Here is an 18118-nt window from a genome sequence, read left to right on the forward strand (position 1 = left end):
ATCAAACTGATTGTATTTCTTAAGCACAGAATCAACACAATGAGAATGACTAAGACTATAACCATTAGAATATCTTCTAATCCTCATCCCTAAGATCACATCAACAGGTCCTAAGTCTTTTATGTCAACGTTCTCATTCAGCGCATGCTTTTTGCGGAATTAATCACATCTATGTTTGTATCAAGTATAAGCCTATCATCAACATACAAGCATACAATCACACAGCCATCCTTAACAAGTTTGTTGTAAATACATTTGTCATATTCATTAACTTAAATCCACTACTTATTATCACATGATCAAATTTTCCATGTCACTGTTTATTTTCTTAATTATTTCAAACCATACAAAAATTTGTTAAGTTTACAAACTTTGTCTTCATAACCTTTCACCATAAAGTCCACAGGTTGGTCTAAGTAGATTTCTTTATCTAATTCACGGTTTAGAAAAGCTGTCTTAACATCCATCTGATGTATAGCAATTAACATCCTAACAAAAGTAATTATCGTCACAGGTGAATAAGAATCAAAGAAATCTACACCTTGTTTTAGTTTATATCCTTTTTAGCTACCAACCTAGCCTTATATTTTTCTACAGTTCCATTTACCTTATGTTTCCTCTTAAAGACTTATTCACATCCTATGGTCTTATTCCCTGGAGGTAAACTAGCAAGCTCCCAAGTCAGATTCTGACATATTTAGTCCATTTCACTAAATAAAGCTCCTCACTAGAATGGGGTTTCAATAGATGTCAAGGCTTCTTTACAAGTCTGGGGCATAGACTAACCTAGGCACGTTATGAAATCAGGTTCATAAGAAGTCTCAATTCTAATTCTTTACCTTCTCATAGGCTCAACCTCAACTTCATCTTCCTTAAAGGTAAGTTTTGACTAGTTGAAAAGAAATCTAGGGGATCAACAACACATATCTAATGAGGGACTGGTTTAAAAATAAACATGTTTAAAGAACTCAACATCCCTAGATTCCATATCAGTATTCATACCAATGTCAGAAAAAAAAAGAACTCTCAACCAAAAAACTATGTGCACCAGTATACTCAGGATACCCTATGAAGACACAGACAACAGTTTTGGGTATTATCATAGTTCTCTTAAGAGGAGGAATGACTACCTTATCTAAACACCCCTACACTTTGACGTATGCATAAAAATGTTGTCAATATTTCCATACTCATATGGAGTTTTATCTGATCCTTTAAAGGTTCCTCTATTCAGGATGTAACAAATTTAGAGGATGACCTCCCCCACAAGTTGACGACTAATACTTTAATCAACATGGCATATATGATCTCCTTAATGGTTCCCTTCTTACATTCAACTGTACCATTAGACTATGGTGAATAAGGAGGTACGATCTCACGAATTATTTCATTTTAAAAGTAAAATTCTCCTATATGAATTTCATACTTGCCATCACGTTCAGACCTGAACCTTTTAGTGGCAAGATATACTTGGCTTTCAATTTCAAGTTTATACATCTTAAGGCTTCTAAGGATCATCCTTACCCCTAAGCAAGTATATAAGATAATACCTCGTACAATCATCTACGGAAATTATGAACCACTTTTTACCGCCTTAGTTTGGTTGAATTCATGTCAACTAGGTCTAACTGAATTAACTTTAAGGGCTTAAAATTACTCTGAACATTTTGATAAAAGATTTTATAGCATATTTTGGTTCTACGGAGATTTCACTTTTATGTTCAAAAGTGGTATACGATCCAAATGTTGAGACATACAAGTATTACTCCGAAGAACCTAGAGAATCTGAAGACTTATCGACATCGACGATCACATCATCCTTCTGTTCGAGGTTAGTGATACAAGACTTGATTTGTTTTCATTTTTATCTACGTTACTTTCACGTCGTTTAGATAGAAAACATAACATGCAAAGTGATATATATACAACTCTAGTATTAGAGACTTGATCATTTTATTATGATCAAAGTGTCAACGAAGAATATACAAGTTGCATCACAACTTATGTATATTGAGTTACGAATTATAACGTTTATCTTTTGAACTTCGTAATTACGACATAAACACTGTCTTTGTAAATTGTTACTAGATTGTGTAATGAACTTAAGATTGATTCCAAATCTAGAAAACTATGTCTAACTAAATGAGTTTAAGGAAGTAGGCTTGTGAAACTTGTTTCATAATTGAAGAAATCAATAGGATTGGTGGTCTGATTCCTACTGGGGATCTATAACAGGACCGATCCCTATTAGGTATCTATAGCAGGACAGATCCCTATCGAGGATCTCTTGTAGGACCAGTCCTAATAACAAATCTTATATTTCCGGTTTTACATATATTTTAGGATTTTGTGAATAACGGAATATGATTTGCTATTAAGGAAAGTTCAAGATGTCAACATAGTGAGTAATTTGAACATGTGTTGAAATCTTAACTACCTTGGTCAATAAATAGTGAAGTTTTTTCTTATTACAAACTCATCCCGACAAATGCAATTCATTTTGTAGTCACTATGGTAGCCGACTTGTAACACTACCTTGGAGAGGAGAGTAACCTAATCAGGCGAATTTTTTTACGTCCGCTAGTTTAAAGACTTTTGTTGGATCAAAAAGCATCTAGATAGTACCTTCGGTGGGGAACTAGAATTTGCATTGCTTTTAGATTTCGATTATTGATTTGATTGACTAGCGATGGTAAACCTTGACTGCACCTAGTTTGATTATTCTTGAAAGCCTTCTCTTCTGACAGAAGTTTACTAGATTAAACGGACGAGCCTTTGTTTGACTTAACACATATCCTAATTTACTTCTTGAGATTGATAGAGCAGTTATCGAATACAAAATAGTCCTTTACTGTTTCGGAAGATGATCCAAAGGAGATGAGTGCAAGAAGTCTTCACGACTGGTGAAGCAACTTAAAACAATGGGCTCTATCTTAGGAATCACGTACGTTGGCCAGATTGGTTGTAGGCGTAGTGATACTGAGGAAACTATGTAACTAGGGTTAGTTTACTTGGTCTCAGTTGTACGAAGTTGGTAGTAGTCTTTGTATATCGGCTTAATTATGAGAGTATTCAAAACTTGACTAGGTCCCGGGAATTTTATGCATTTGCGGATTCCTCGTTAACAAAATCTTGTTGTATGCTTTTACTTTACTTTCCGCATTATAATTATTTTTTTAGTTATAATAAAGTAATTGCACTTGTACCTAATCAAAATACTTGGGTTGATCCCTATAGTTAGGTATGGTTTCGATACCTATTATATATACCAAGTGTATACCTTGTGGTTGTTATCTTCTTGACAGTATCTGTCTATATTATATCGCGCAAGGTATCTGTCATGTAGGTTGATAACAAAAAGATTGTGGTATACTAGGTACCCTCGTCGTTTCACGTGTCTCTAAAATTGTTACTTGATCATTTTATTATGATCAAAGTGTCAAGGAATGATATACTAGTTGGTTCATATAACTTTGGTATATGAAGTTACGAAGTACAATTAATCTATTGGACTTCGTAGATTCGACATAACACTATTACTTATTTAGCTAGTGTTTTGAACTTTTGGGTTGATTCCATGCCTCGAAAACAATATTTTCATGGTTTAAAGAAGCGGACTTCCGAAACTCGTTTCATAGTTGAAAATGAATCAATGGATCTATTCTAGGACCAATCCCTTAAACAAAGATCTTTAATAGGACCGATCATAAAGATCTCTAGCAGAACCGATCCTTAGTTAACCTATTGCGTTTCCGGGTTGTCTATTATTTCAGGGTTCGCATAGCTACCGAAAATGTATTGGTTAAAAAGGGAAGTTTACAAGATGTCGATATAGTGTCCTGAACAAGTGTTAAATTCTTATTGTTTAATTTCAAGTATTTTCCTTATATATTCAAGACGAGATTCCAAAATCGAAATATTATAATATCTTTTAGACATTTGGAATTATATGGATTATATATCCCACGGGATAAGCATATTTCTAGTTGTTATATTAGTAAAGTATATATATGTTAGCTAATATTTGTCGTCCAAGAGAGACTTCAGTTTTTATGTTGGAACTTCGAGAAAAAAGACGTTATCTTTAGATTTGCAAGTTTTAATGTCATATTGAAAAGAATCGGTTGCACAAGTTAATTTGTCTAAAGACGTTACCCCCACTCCTCTCCTCTCCTTAAAACCCTTGTAGTCTCTTCCTTGGATTCGTTTTATTCCAAGGGGTTTATGTTTTGAACATCTGTTTTCATCTAATTTTTCAAACAAAGACCCTGATTCGAAATGCTCTCATTTTCATCTCTTCAATCTTCTAAAATCAGATTACCTCCTCATCCGAATCCATCTTCAATCCTTCATTCTTTTCATCACCATTCTTCAATTCTCATTTTAAAACGCCAAAAACAAACTTTAAAGCATCAAAGTGCTCTTCGTATCAGAGCTCTAGATGCAGCTCAACCTTACGATTACGAAGCTTTAATCAATGATCGTTTCGAAAAAAGTACGAAGCTAAAGATTGGCATTGTTGGGTTTGGTAATTTCGGTCAGTTTCTTGCAAAAACCCTAGTCCGTCAAGGACACAATGTATTAGCTCATTCTCGGTCGGATTATTCTGATATAGCTCGAAAATTAGGGGTTTTATTTTTCAGTGATGCTGATGATTTATGTGAAGAACATCCCGAGGTAATACTTCTTTGTACTTCTATTATTTCTACTGAATCAGTTCTTAGGTCATTACCGCTGCAGAGATTGAAAAGAAGTACATTATTTGTTGATGTTCTCTCTGTTAAAGAGTTTCCGAGGAATCTATTTCTTCAGATTTTACCGCAAGAATTTGATGTTTTATGTACTCATCCGATGTTCGGACCAGAAAGTGGTAAAGATAGTTGGAAAAATCTTCCTTTTGTTTATGATAAAGTTAGAGTTGGGAATGAGGAATCTAGAATTAGTCGCTGCAAAAAATTTCTAAATATATTTGTTCAGGAAGAATGTAGGATGGTGGAAATGTCTTGTGCTGAGCATGATAGAGATGCTGCGGAGTCGCAGTTTATTACACACACGATGGGGAGAGTTTTGGAGAAATTTGGGTTAGAGTCGACGTCGATAAATACTAAAGGATATGAAACTTTGCTGAATTTGGTCGATAATACATCTGGGGATAGTTTTGATCTTTACTATGGTTTGTTTATGTATAATAAAAATGCAATGGAGCAGTTAGAGAGATTAGATATGGCTTTTGAGTCACTAAAGAAACAACTTTTTGGGCATTTGCATGACGTTCTTAGGAAACAACTTTTCGAGAATGCTGAGGCCTTTGAAGAGTCTAAGCTGAAATCAGCGTTCCCTAAACTGCTTCAAAATGGCATTGCAGTTGAACCACCTTCAGAGAATACGGGATGAAGTCGTGTGCAATCCATCGCAATGCGTTCACAATGGGTATTTATGTGTCATCTGTTTGTTGTTTGTTTATTCTTGTCGGCTTATTGGCCATTTTCTTCCGTGTGAAACAGAACTTAACAGATAAATACATTTATTGGGTGAAAAGTTCTTATAATTGACATCCTATCTTCCTCTCTTAAATTGCTAGCCAATGTTTGTTGATACAAATACCCGTGAAGTCATAACTGAGACGTCCTGCTAGTAAAGTACGTATTACTTGTTTCATTGGGCAGTTTAGAGAAGTTTTTCTTTTGTTGTTTTGTTTTAGTTATTCTTGATTATTGATCCACCAATTATTATCTGATATTGTATCGTCAGTAAATATTTTAAAGCATAGCTTAGTTAGAAGATTCTTAGTTCAACCTTATTCACTAGAAATAATTCTCATGGAAGGTGAACTAGATGATCTTGATGTTTTAATTGATAACTTCCGTCTGTTCCTACAGAAGCACCTTTCCATTTCATTCTCAATTTGAAATTAGAAAATCGTTGTGCAACATCGGAGAAGTCTGCACCCGTTGGAATAGATTCTACTTGAAATTTGATCAAACTTGCAGAGGATAAACATAAATTTGCAGTTCCACATCTCTGTGTATGTCTGGTTAGGCTAGCACGATAAGTTGTAGTGCAACATGATGCCAATATATGTCTTGTTTCGGAGCTTGAAAGTTCTCCGTGCAATTGTCAAGGACCGCTCAGTTCAAAACTAGGACAAGTCAAGTTAAAGTTAGAAGGAAACCAAATAACCATGTCACCACTGAGTTTACATATGCTGAGTATCTAATCATTTTCGTTAGTTTTGAGATTTTTCGTGGTTGAAGTTAAATGGAGCGAAGTTGTGAAGAAAAGTTTTTCATTTACTGGAAAGACATGGAACTAATTCTTGAAATCTGTTCTGGTAATATGATAGAACCAGGACCTCAGGAAAAAAATGAGCTTTGTGGCATGGTAGAGGCTAGGCATAATCACCTAAGAAATATATGTGTGCACACATAAATCATTGGGCTTGAAGGTGTTTCGTTAGAGATTGGTGTTCTTTGCTTGTCACCTTCTCATTCGTTAATATATATCTTTGCTTGGATTATGTTTCTTGGTTGTTCTGCTCTAACTTGCATTTGCCTTGTAAATCATGCAAACTTTATTGATGCCTCACATTTGAACTTTAGATTAATTTTGCACAATATATCAGGAGTCGCATCATTTTTGAACATACCTCTTTATATTAGTCAACTCAAACCCCTGAACTCAAGTACAATCGTTTTCGAGCAAAACATGGGATACACATGAGATTAAGAGAATTAAACTTTAGCCCAGTCTATGGCTCGCTCTCCTTGCAAGTATTTTGGGAAGAAGACTTCAAGATAGTCTTTCACTTTTACCTTCCTGAACATTCTAGGATTACTCTCATTGATCAACCCAGCTGTTGGTTCAATTTCCTTGTCGAACTTTGCTCCGTAAAACATAGCCATAGATAGCCTCTCCCATTCTTTATTTGTTACCACCCTGTGTATTGGGCTTTTGAAAATTCCGTTGCTCATTATCTGTCAAAAAACATTTAGTGAATTTCGTAAGCTCCTTATCTTTCTACAGATTTTTTATTTTATGACTATGTACCTGGACTTGATCCGCAACGTTAATGAGTAGAGCGCCCGGCATGCAAGGAACGCTAATCCATTGATCATCTTTAAGAACTTGTAGACCTTCTACTTCAGGGTCTTGCAAGAGAATGGTGATCGCTCCTCCATCTGCATGAGCTTTTATGCCGTAAACAAGATCAGGTCTTGAACAAGGAGGGTAGTAGTTAAACCTTGCATACACCATTGGTTGTCCCCCCAGCTGGTTGATGAAGCTATACTCTTCCAATCCTATTGATCTTGCCGTGGCCTTCAGAATGACCTCGGCTACTGATCCAGCCTTAACACTATATTCATTCAGTGTTCTCCTGCATTAGCAATTGTTATTGTGTGACCATGATTTGAAGTTGTCGATTTAAACTTTATTTACTCCAGATGATTTCTTGTTCGATTATACTTAGAAGGGTGACAGTATAAATCTCATGCGCAGTTTTAGCAAGTTTGTTCTCTTTATCTTTTCATTTCCATTCTGGTTAACGTAAAATTTGTAGTAGTACCTAAAATGAGTTGGTGGATCAGGCCAGAGTCGAAGCTTTTGCTGTTCTTGTGGTTGTATTAAGAGGTATAGGCGGTCAGACCAGTCTAGCACCTGATCATCTGAAACAATGGTATCACTCCCATATCCTTCTAAGTCAACTATTTCATCTTCTTCTGATCTAGTGTACCTTTGCTTTTCTTCTATAGGAAGATCAAAGAACTGCTTTGACACATCATTTATATCATCGAGTAAGCTTTTCGGGATACTATGTCCAATTGCCTGAAACCGTCGAAAGAAGAAAGCAGAGTATAGGTAAATTGATTGCTTCTAATGTGACAGAAATTTGTTGATTTTTATTGCCTTATTATTGTAATCAAATTCAGAAAAAGGCAAATAAGATTCACATTTCTGAATTGAAGCATCTATTACTAATATCACTTTGGAGATTTAGAAAACAGTAGAATTTCCTAGACTTCAGTGAAAGAGAAAAGATGGGTTGATACAAAATTATACCTGAAACAAGCCCCATGAATTGAGTGCAGATTTAAGCTTCTCCATCTCATCTTCCTTCTCTCTGCCGGATGAAGTAGGCAATAAGCGACTAACATCAATTATTGGAACTGATAGAGATTCATGTGCAGGTACCTGCTTCTTCTCTTTGTGGTCGCTATCTTTACGAATATATCTTGGCGGTGGTTCTTCACCGTCGATTGCTAGTTCTTGGACATTCTTCTTCTTCAACAAGCCTGGGGAAGAAGATGACGGTATTTCCTCGGTGGTCAAGTGGTTTACATCCATGGTTTTTAGTTTTTGCGATTAAAAAATGGAAGACTGAGATTGAGTAGGTTCTCTTTGTTTTTTGGATTAATACTCATTCGACTCTAGGACATATATTTTAGGATTGATGGATTTGGGGAGGTCTGCAGTTCAGACAGTACAAAATAACGAGTTGATCTCTGTGATACCTGTTCAGCTTGGTATCGTTAAAATGTAAATCCTTGTTCGACTGATTTGGTTTCTGGTTTTGAGCTAATCAAAAGAGGAAGAGTCGTGATGTGTGCGTGAGCCGTGACAGCAAAAATGAAGCGGCTGCTTACAGCCGTTGGATCCGTACGATTTTGGTATTAAAGTATTTTATTATATTCATTCCGTCCCGGATTAGATGACCTAGTAATTCTTAAAGTAAGGAATAGAGAGAGAGTAATTTCTTATCGTTTTTTCCATAATCACCCTTAACAAAAATCCTAATATCAGATACGCATTTCTTGCAATCAATGATTTTTCAAATCGACAAATTCAAATCTCGTTCTCATTACACAAACCTAGCATATCCATTTGGTCGATTTTCTCGACATTCACTCGTCGAAATTTAAAAATACCTACAACTCAGTTTGATTTCTTTCCGAAAAATCGAAAGCAAATTTACACTCAAATTTATTTGAGATATCAATCAACTAAAAAAACAGAGTTCCAAAATCAATTTCGGGTCTCTGTTCACTCCAGGTATCATATCTCCGCCTGAAATAAGATAAATTTCAAACCTGAAAAAAGATACTCAAATCAAATTCTCAAATCAGGGATACTGTAAAGCAGGAAAATCAATTTGAGTTTCAGGATAAACAGAACTTCTAAGGTAAATCTCTAACTTATTACCTCATTTTGCAATCATCTGAAGTTCAATCACTTAATTTTAATTGCAGATCTGAAAACTGTAACGAAGTGATGAAATCTTCTAGCAATTAAGTTGTAGCTAGCTTTCATTGGATAGAGGACTCGTCCTATTTTACTGTCCACATCATGATTACCACTGAAACACAATATTAGCTTTATCAATTGATAGAATGAGTGAGAGAAGAACGAAATACTACTAGTAATAACACAAACTATTTGTTAGAGCATTGCTCGGTCGAACTCACAAGTGTAGCTATATCAAGCTTGTTGTCAAATTTAGTTGTCGAAACTACATCTTGATTTCTAGTCTACAATTAGTAAAGTCTCAGTCTAGGATAGTGGAGTTGAGAAATGAGCCAGTCACCATTTGCGTTTTACCGTTGGAAGGCGAAGATCAATCGAAGCTTTTGGAGAACTTCATCAACAAAAGGTAAGTGAAGACTAAACCACCTATATCTAAAGTTATATTCACTTTTCTATCCTTGAGACGATTTTCGCTTAACTAATTAGAATAGGTTGTATAGACAAGACTTTCGAGTCAAGAACAAATTATTTAGTTTACGAATTTCTCAAAATATAATGACTAAGATTAATGAACATTTGTTCATACTTCACCAATTTCGGTGAAGAACAATTTATTATCCGGAACCAAATCATAATTCAAGTTTATCATTCAAAAATAGCATGGAACAGTGATATGTGTCATTGTTATTATTCAGGAATGTTTTGAATTGATTTATAGAAATATAGAACTACTATTCGGAATACAAGACAGTGTTATCAGTCTTACAAACTGAGAAAACTTTTATTTGTCTGAAGCCGTAATACATGTATTCGTACACGTAACGGAGTATCCATATATCGACTTTCAGATTTGTGTGATAAGCATACTCGTATGCATATCATGGGAAAATCTAATTGTTTCATGATCCAGATAGGTATGTATATTCGTATACAAACCATTTTGGAACTGTGGTAAGGAAACCTGGCGAAAGATTAAACTGGTATGCGAGCCAATACAGTTTTATGTTCTGGAACCAGTTTAGTACCCAAACCGGTATGCAAACTGAAATGTTTTGTGAACTTCGGAACCGGTAAAAGTCTTTCGTTTGAAAACCGGTACGTGAACAGAAAAGTTCTGTAGACTCCGGAACTTTGAGTTGAATCAAAGTTTGCAAACATGTACGTGAAATGAGAAGTTTTGTAGACTCCGGAACTCGGTAATTGCTATAAATTTGCAAACCGGTCCATATACTATGACTTAGACGACTCACGAACGGTTCAAGTATTTGTACCTTGTACATTAAAAAACTATGTCGATTTTGATTCAATTGCTATTACTTTATTTCTATGAGATGATTTGCATTTGATCAATTCTCTAATTAGCACTAGATTAATTTGATCACATAATTGTGACTCAAGATTAATGTCTTTGTGAACATGAAAATGAGTGTTAATCTTTTAAGTTCAAATCGGCTAGTTTCGGCTAACCATGTTGAATATAGTCTTTACACACGGTTCGGTTACGGTTTACCTAAACATTGTGTATATCTTGTATATTGAATAAGATTCAAAGCTTTCATCTAACGGTGAATATTGTTTGCTTGGTTCCAAAGCTATCTTAGCTTAAACCTAAACAAACCTAGGCCTTGAAGTCTATATAAGGGGAACTCTTGGCAACTGGGATCTTTGAATCCTGACACTACTTTTTGGTGTGTGCTAGTTGTATCTAGAGTCGTTCTCTCCATAAACCCTTTTAGGGTTTAGCGACTACAAATACTTTATTGGGATTCGTGAAGCCAGGTCCAGTTATCTTTTATCTTGATAACTTGAGTATTCTGATCTTGACCGTTTGTAAGGCCTTGCTGCATTTGCGGTTTCCTCGTTAACAAAATTAATGGTGTCTGTGTTATTTATTTTTCCGCATTATATTGTTTATCTTTATAATTGAAATATCACAGGTTTTGCGTTGATCAATCTTAGTAGATATATCCGACCTAGTTTGTTGGATACGACTAGATTGATACTTGGAAAATTATTCTTTGGTACCGTCCAAGTAACCTCTTTGTGATTAGGTTCACAGGCTTATTTCTATAAACGTTCTAATAACAAGAGAGAAAGAGATATAAATATAGATATTATTCCTTGATTGAGTTTAACTCTCGGAGTTGTATTGAGTTTGTCTATACATATTTACTAAGAAAAAAGCGGTGGTGTATTTTGGTACCCCCCGTGTTTTCAATTGGTATCAGAGCAGGCAAACACGCTAAGACCTAATAAGTTTGTGTTTGAAGCAGTATGACTTTACGGACAGGAGTGAAATATCGATAAACATACCGCCAATATTTGATGCCATAAATTACTTATGGTGGAAAATTTCTATGCATTCTGAAAAGACGAGGGTACCCAAATATACCTCAATCTAAAACTTTTCCACCTATAAGTCCTTTCTCCGAAAGTGATTGTCTATGGACTGAGTCGAGACAATACAACTAATCGGTTCACACTTCGTGTGATCGTCTATGGATACGAAATCGAGACAATACAACAACGAAGTATGTTTACTTGATAAATGGTTCGGACTTAATCAAACACAATAGGATTACTATCAAGTAAATAGGAATTAACGTTTGTGTATTTTACTTCTAATTATAATAAAAACAATTATAATTGCGGAAATAGAAAAGTAAAAGACACATCAAGATTTTGTTAACGAGGAAACCGCAAATGCAGAAAAACACCGGGACCTTGTACAGAATCGAATACTCTCAGGATTAAGCCATCAATCAAAATAGATAGTAATCACAAAGTTCTCTATCGTCTTAGACTTTGTGATTCCACAAGTTTTATACTTGTGAGGTGAATAATAATCTAGACTGCATTTCGGGTTGCATAAGTCTGGATTTTGAGGATAGCCAGACTTTTGTCTAAGTTGATATCGATTTTCATCACCTGGATCATTCATTTGATCTGATCATCCGTTTAGATCGTAAATAAGGAAATCAATAATAGGCTTAATCTATGGGAGACAAATTTGGTTCAAAGTCTTCAATTGAGTTGAAGAAAATCTTAGTTGGTGGGACTCCTTCTAAGGGAATCAATTGCGCGAAGTCCTGCTGGAATTCAAGAGGCTTAAGGAGCGCGAATGTACCTGAATCAGTGGGAGACTGAGTTCGGGATCAACTACATTCTATACCGAAGTTAATTATTAGTCTTCTAGTGTCTGTATCGGCTTAATATAGTTTGCTGTTCAATCTGGACTAGGTTCCGGGGTTTCTCATAAAATCAAACCAACTTCGTATAGTTGATACCAAGCAACTAAACATATAGTTCACCTAGTTATGTCTGTATTCACACGCCTCCAACTTGTAATAATTCACGTACTTGGAACAATTCCTTTGGTTCGTATTCCAAACAGTAAAGGAACAACAAATCTGTTTGGTAACAACTCTTTTCAACCATGTGATGTGAGTTCGACAAAAGTCTCTTCCGTTTATCCCAATAAACTCCTTTGTCAGGTCCTTAGATCTATCTAATAACAACTACCAAAGTAATTGTCAAGATTTTGCAATCAATACTTTGATTCACAAAGAATTGTATTGATGCCGATCTACTCAACTAATCAATCCAATCTACCATAAGGATAAACCAATTATTGTTGGATCCTTTTTAACCGAAACAATTATTGTGCACACCAAAGATTATGAACCCAAATCGGAAATCTTCTTCGTCTTCAAATATTCTTAGATCTTCAATAAACACCTGCACACAATCAACTTGAATCTCTTGTGATCAGTCACGCGCAGAACGGAGTCTGTTAATAATGGATTATCACAAGACGTCTTTAGATCCACAAACAGTCTAAAGATCCTCGTCGAAACTTCGATCTAGTTTGAGTGAATCTTATATCAGAAGAGAAGATTCTCAAGCATAAACAAACCAAGTGAAATCAAAATTCAACAATTGTTAGTCAATTAAATCAATGGAAAACTAATAATAAACCACAATTATCTAGTTTTCCACCAATGGTATTAATAGAGATTCTCAATCCCAAAGAAGTCTTTAAACCGGGCGTTCGTAAGAGATTTCGCCTAATTAGGTGACTTTCCTCTCCGAATAGGCGGCTCCACCAGTAACAACACAACTAGGTAGTTTTGCTAGCTGTGAGAATTAGTTTTCTCGAAATGCAAACATTGATATTTATAGACCAAGGTAGTTTGGAAACCAAGGAATTTACAGAACTGAAAATATTCTCAAGAGATGCAATATATTCCAAATTCAGTTTCCATGATTCCTGGAAATGCTTTGTCCAAACAATGACCGAAAATCTCTTAGAAAATCGCCAACTAGTAAATGCACATTACTAATTTTCATTTTCCAAAAATAAAATTAAAAACCTTAATTAAAAGATTCTCAACTTATTTTTCGATCCGGGATTTTTTTCCTTTAGCTATTAAGGAATATCTTTGAACAATAAAAGATAAGCGTTATTGCACATGTTCAAAATATGTCGACATCTTAACTTTGTAAGTCCTCTTTCATACTTACAATCTTGAAACCGATTTTCCATACTTCCAAACAAGTTTAGAATTGGTTCATCTGACTTTCAAGAACTATGTGATTGATTAAGAACACTCACTCACCAAACATGGGTTTCACGGTTCTACCAAAACAAGTTTCGGTTCTACCTCCATGTGAGAACTGGATTTAGCCAAACTAGCTTTCCAAATATTCGGTTGACTAGGTACTAGGATCGGTTCCCACATATATATGGTATCTAAATTGTATTTGTTGCACATGTTCATAGGATCGGTTCCCAATATCTAAAAACGTGTTGCACATGTTCGTAGGATTGGTTCCCAATATCTAGAAACCTGTTGCACCTCATACGAGAATCGATTCCCCTCTGTGATCGGTTGCACCTCTTATTAGGATCAGTTCCCCTTTCCCTAGAGTTGGTCATACCAATTACAACAAATTGATCATACCATCTCAGGTGATTACTTAAGATCGGTTTCACTAATAAAAGTCATACCAATACAAAAGTCAGGCCTTATGAATAGTTTTACCATGAACATAAATAAGTCATGAGCGGTTATACTAATCACACATATTGGTAGTTCAAAAGATATGCAATGATAACAATACTGTTAGAGAATTTCTCAGTCGAACTCGCATGCATTGCTATCTCAAGCATGTTTTTCAATGTTAGTGATCAAAACTATAAGTCTTGATTTCTAGCCTATTTATAGATGTCTCGGACTAGGATATAGTTTGTATAGTTGAGCTTAGACTTCACGACGCTTATCACTTGAATACGAATAACCACTAAGGAGCGATTGTGTAACTTCATCGACAAAAGCTATGTGGAGACTTAAACTCATCTATCACTTGGAAAGTCTATTTCTACTCTATCTCCTATGTTGAGATATAAGTCGTGTTATGATATAGTTTTCTCTATCCACATTTGAGATTTCGAGCTGAGTATATCTCGCTTACATATTTCTCGAAATATGTGTTGGTAAGCTTTCGCTTCGACCAAGTTTATCTTATATCATGAGAAAATTACCGAGTAACATCTTACATGGTTTGTGTGATACAATCATTTGGTGTAAGACTTGGAATGTTTCGATAATAATTATTTCAATATCTTGAAAATTGCTTTGATGCTAATAGTGTGTGAAAACGGCTATTGTCATTATCGAAGAATGTTTCAATGATGGAAATAAAGAGTTTAGAATCTTGTAACCATCTTTGGATATAAGCATGGTGTGTTTGCACATTAGTGTATAAGTCCAAAACCGGGAGCCTAAAGTATGCATACTTCTATATATACAAAAAGGTTGTAGGAGACTAGGTAAGTATACGTACCCATACACATATTGGCGGAAGTTCACGTCCGTGAATTTCCGCTGAGTTTGAAAACCAAAACCAAACTCATCCGGTTACCTAAAGTACGCAGACCCGTACACATACTGGTGGAAAGTTCACGTCCGTGAATTTCTGTTGAGTTTGAAAACTAAAACAAACTTAATCCGGTTACTTAAATACGCATACCCGTACGCATACATAATTGGTTACTTTCTAAGATCGGTTGTACATGAACCTAAAACATTTATCAATAAGCAATGCAATCTTTGCAAACCGTGGCTATAATGTTCATGTATTTATTTGAGTGAATCAAACCGATTTTGCTTCAATTGTGTTCTTGTATAAATCCATGAGAATATAGCAATTGAACATCTCTTTAACTAGTTCATTTGAGTCATTTGAACTAGTTATGGTTAAGATGAATAAGGTTGATATGAGAGTAATCATTTGGCTAACCTCGGTTAACTATTTGTGAACCAACATGGTGTACACGACGGTTACATAAACCTAAATGAGGGTAAATTTCATTTGTGTGTAACAATCTAAGTTCGATCTAACGGTTGAAAGATACTAGCTTGGTTGAATCAGGTTTTTCATCTAACAATTAATATTGAATGCTTTGTTACCAAGGTAACTTGGATTGCAAACCCTGATTTGAAAACTATATAAAGAAGAACTCTAACAACTTGGAAACCTAATCCCCACACCTCCTGTGTGTTACTAGTTACATAAATAGAGTCGATTATCCTTTAACCTTAGGTTTCTTCTAGATATCCTGTAGGTTAATGACTTTAGGACTTCATTGGGATTGTGAAGCCAGACCCAACTATTCTCTTTGTTGTTGCGTGATCTGATCTTTCTATTTCAATCGTGATTGAGTACAATTGTAAAATTGGCTTGAGATTTATATCTCTGATAGGAAAGATAGAAAAGTAATCACAAACACCTTCGTCTCATCGTTTGTGATTCCACAATAACTTGTTTCACTAGTCTATTAAGTTTATTGTGAGGTGACTGATAATATTAGGCTTTTCTTCGGGAATATAAGTCTGGTTTATCAATTGGTTCCTGTTCACCTTGATTTATCAAAAGACGGAACAAAAACTTGTCATATGCATTTCCATATGCTAGTTACCATTACTCTGAAGGGTTGCCCTTATCCATTACTGCGGGTGTATGCATCTCTTGTCGGCCGTGAATGAGTGGTTAGTAGAGAGTCAGCGTTAGTGTGCCACCTGTCGGTACCCGATTGAGTGATTAGTTTAGGACTTTCTCTTTCTTCCTTGTTGCATTAAAGTTATAGGAAAAACTTGTTTTGAGGTAGAAAATGATTTGTTGATGTGTTCTTGGATGCTACGGCAGAGTTACTTATTTTTCCGATCTAATTCCATTTAAATTCAGTCACGTTTAATCCTAATTCGTACTAAGAATAGTACAATTGGTATTCAGAGTTGTTCTTTCCCGTCCAAGCCTCAAATTTGAGATTTTTTTTCTCACCATGGTTGCTCAAACTTGTAAATAGCTAACTGATACAACTAATAGACAACAGCTTCAGATCGACAAAATTCAACTTCAACTTGATTCGATGCTGACCAAAGGCGATTTAGAAAAAAGGATGCAAGCTAATTTTGAAGCTCATACATCAATTTTGACAAAAAGAATTCAATCTGGGATGGAAAATCTTCATTCAAACAAAATTTTTGAAGAAGGTGAAAATAGTGAATCTGTGGGTAATCAAACTGGTTTTGCTAATGCTGGTGGTGGACATCGTGTCCAATCTTACTCTTGTGGCCGTGATTTTCACCACCGTCCACTGAGAATGGATTTTCCACGTTTTGATGGTGACAACCCCAAGAGCTGGATTCATAAATGTGAATATTATTTCCAGATGCAAGAGGTACCAGAGTTCAACAAGGATGGAATGGCAGCCATACACCTTGATGGTAAGGTAGGTAAATGGTTTGAGAATTTCAGATTGAATAAACATCACATCTCCTGGCCAGAGTTATCTGAGAATATTTGCTCTCGTTTTGAAAACCCTGCTCATGATAATATAGTTGGTATCTTTAATAAATTAGCTCAACTGACCACTGTTGAAGCATATTTTGAAGAATTTGAGTATTACAAGGCTTTACTGCTAAGTAATCATAAGGATTTTCCTGAGTCTTATTTCATTGCTAGTTTTATTGGTGTATTGAAACAGGAACTCGGAAATTCCATTTTAATGTTTGAGCCTAAAACACTAATGAATGCTTTTTCTCTTGCAAGAATGCAAGAGCAAACATTACTCCTACAACATAAAACTCCTAAACCCACAACAATAAATTTTTATACATCTTTCAATACTTCAAGACTCTTCCCACCACCAACATTTCCTCCTAAACCTACTTATATACCTCCCACTTCATATACTACACAATCCATACCTAAACCTTCTCCACCATTAAAAAACTCACTCCTGAGCAGGTGCAAGCAAGAAAGGCACAAGGCCTATGTTTCAATTATGATGAAACATACAGAAGGGGTCATGTGTGTAAAAAATAGTAGTTATATGTGTTAATTGGAGAAGAAGCTGAGGAAATATATGATTCTGGAATAGACACATAACATGAGACTGATGAGGAACCCCTGGTGAAGAGTAACATGGAAATATCACTAAATGAACTTACAGGCACCACCTCAGCTGATACTATAAGGATTCCTGGTTTTGTCAAGAAGAAGAGCATTTCTATTTTGATTGATACAGGCAGCACACATAGCTTCATTGACTCTAGCTTAGCCAAAAGCTTACAATGTTCCATTGAAAAAACTTCTAGTCTCCTAGTTATTGTGTCAAATGGGGATAAAACTGTAACCTCTGGTATTTGTTCTATATTGGAGTGGTCCATGCAAGGACACAAGTTTTGTGGAGATTTAAGACTTCTACCCTTAGGGGGCTGTGACATTGTATTGGGTGCTGATTGGCTGACGAATTTGGGAGATGTCTTATTCAACCTTGCCAAGCTTTGCATTACCTTCAAACATAAGGGTA

General features: G+C 35.4%; 2 protein-coding genes across 2 annotated transcripts; one reads left to right on the plus strand and one right to left on the minus strand.

Moving 5' to 3' along the window:
* The first annotated feature begins 4049 nt into the window (after nucleotides 1–4049).
* Nucleotides 4050–5568, plus strand: LOC113354339 (arogenate dehydrogenase 2, chloroplastic-like). The gene has a single exon (XM_026597693.1). It carries the CDS (start codon nucleotides 4279–4281, stop codon nucleotides 5392–5394), a length of 1116 nt encoding a protein of 371 aa, XP_026453478.1. The 5' UTR covers nucleotides 4050–4278; the 3' UTR covers nucleotides 5395–5568.
* A 1065-nt stretch (nucleotides 5569–6633) lies between these two features.
* On the minus strand, nucleotides 6634–8559 carry LOC113354340 (protein SRG1-like). Its single transcript, XM_026597694.1, has 4 exons — nucleotides 8059–8559; nucleotides 7565–7824; nucleotides 7048–7375; nucleotides 6634–6974 (listed from the first exon to the last, which is right to left on the minus strand). The coding sequence occupies exons 1-4, from the start codon at nucleotides 8341–8343 to the stop codon at nucleotides 6732–6734; spliced, it is 1116 nt and encodes a 371-aa protein (XP_026453479.1). The 5' UTR covers nucleotides 8344–8559; the 3' UTR covers nucleotides 6634–6731.
* Nucleotides 8560–18118: the final 9559 nt, after the last annotated feature.

Source organism: Papaver somniferum, chromosome 2 (assembly GCF_003573695.1).
Source record: "Papaver somniferum cultivar HN1 chromosome 2, ASM357369v1, whole genome shotgun sequence".
Taxonomy (NCBI): domain Eukaryota; kingdom Viridiplantae; phylum Streptophyta; class Magnoliopsida; order Ranunculales; family Papaveraceae; genus Papaver; species Papaver somniferum.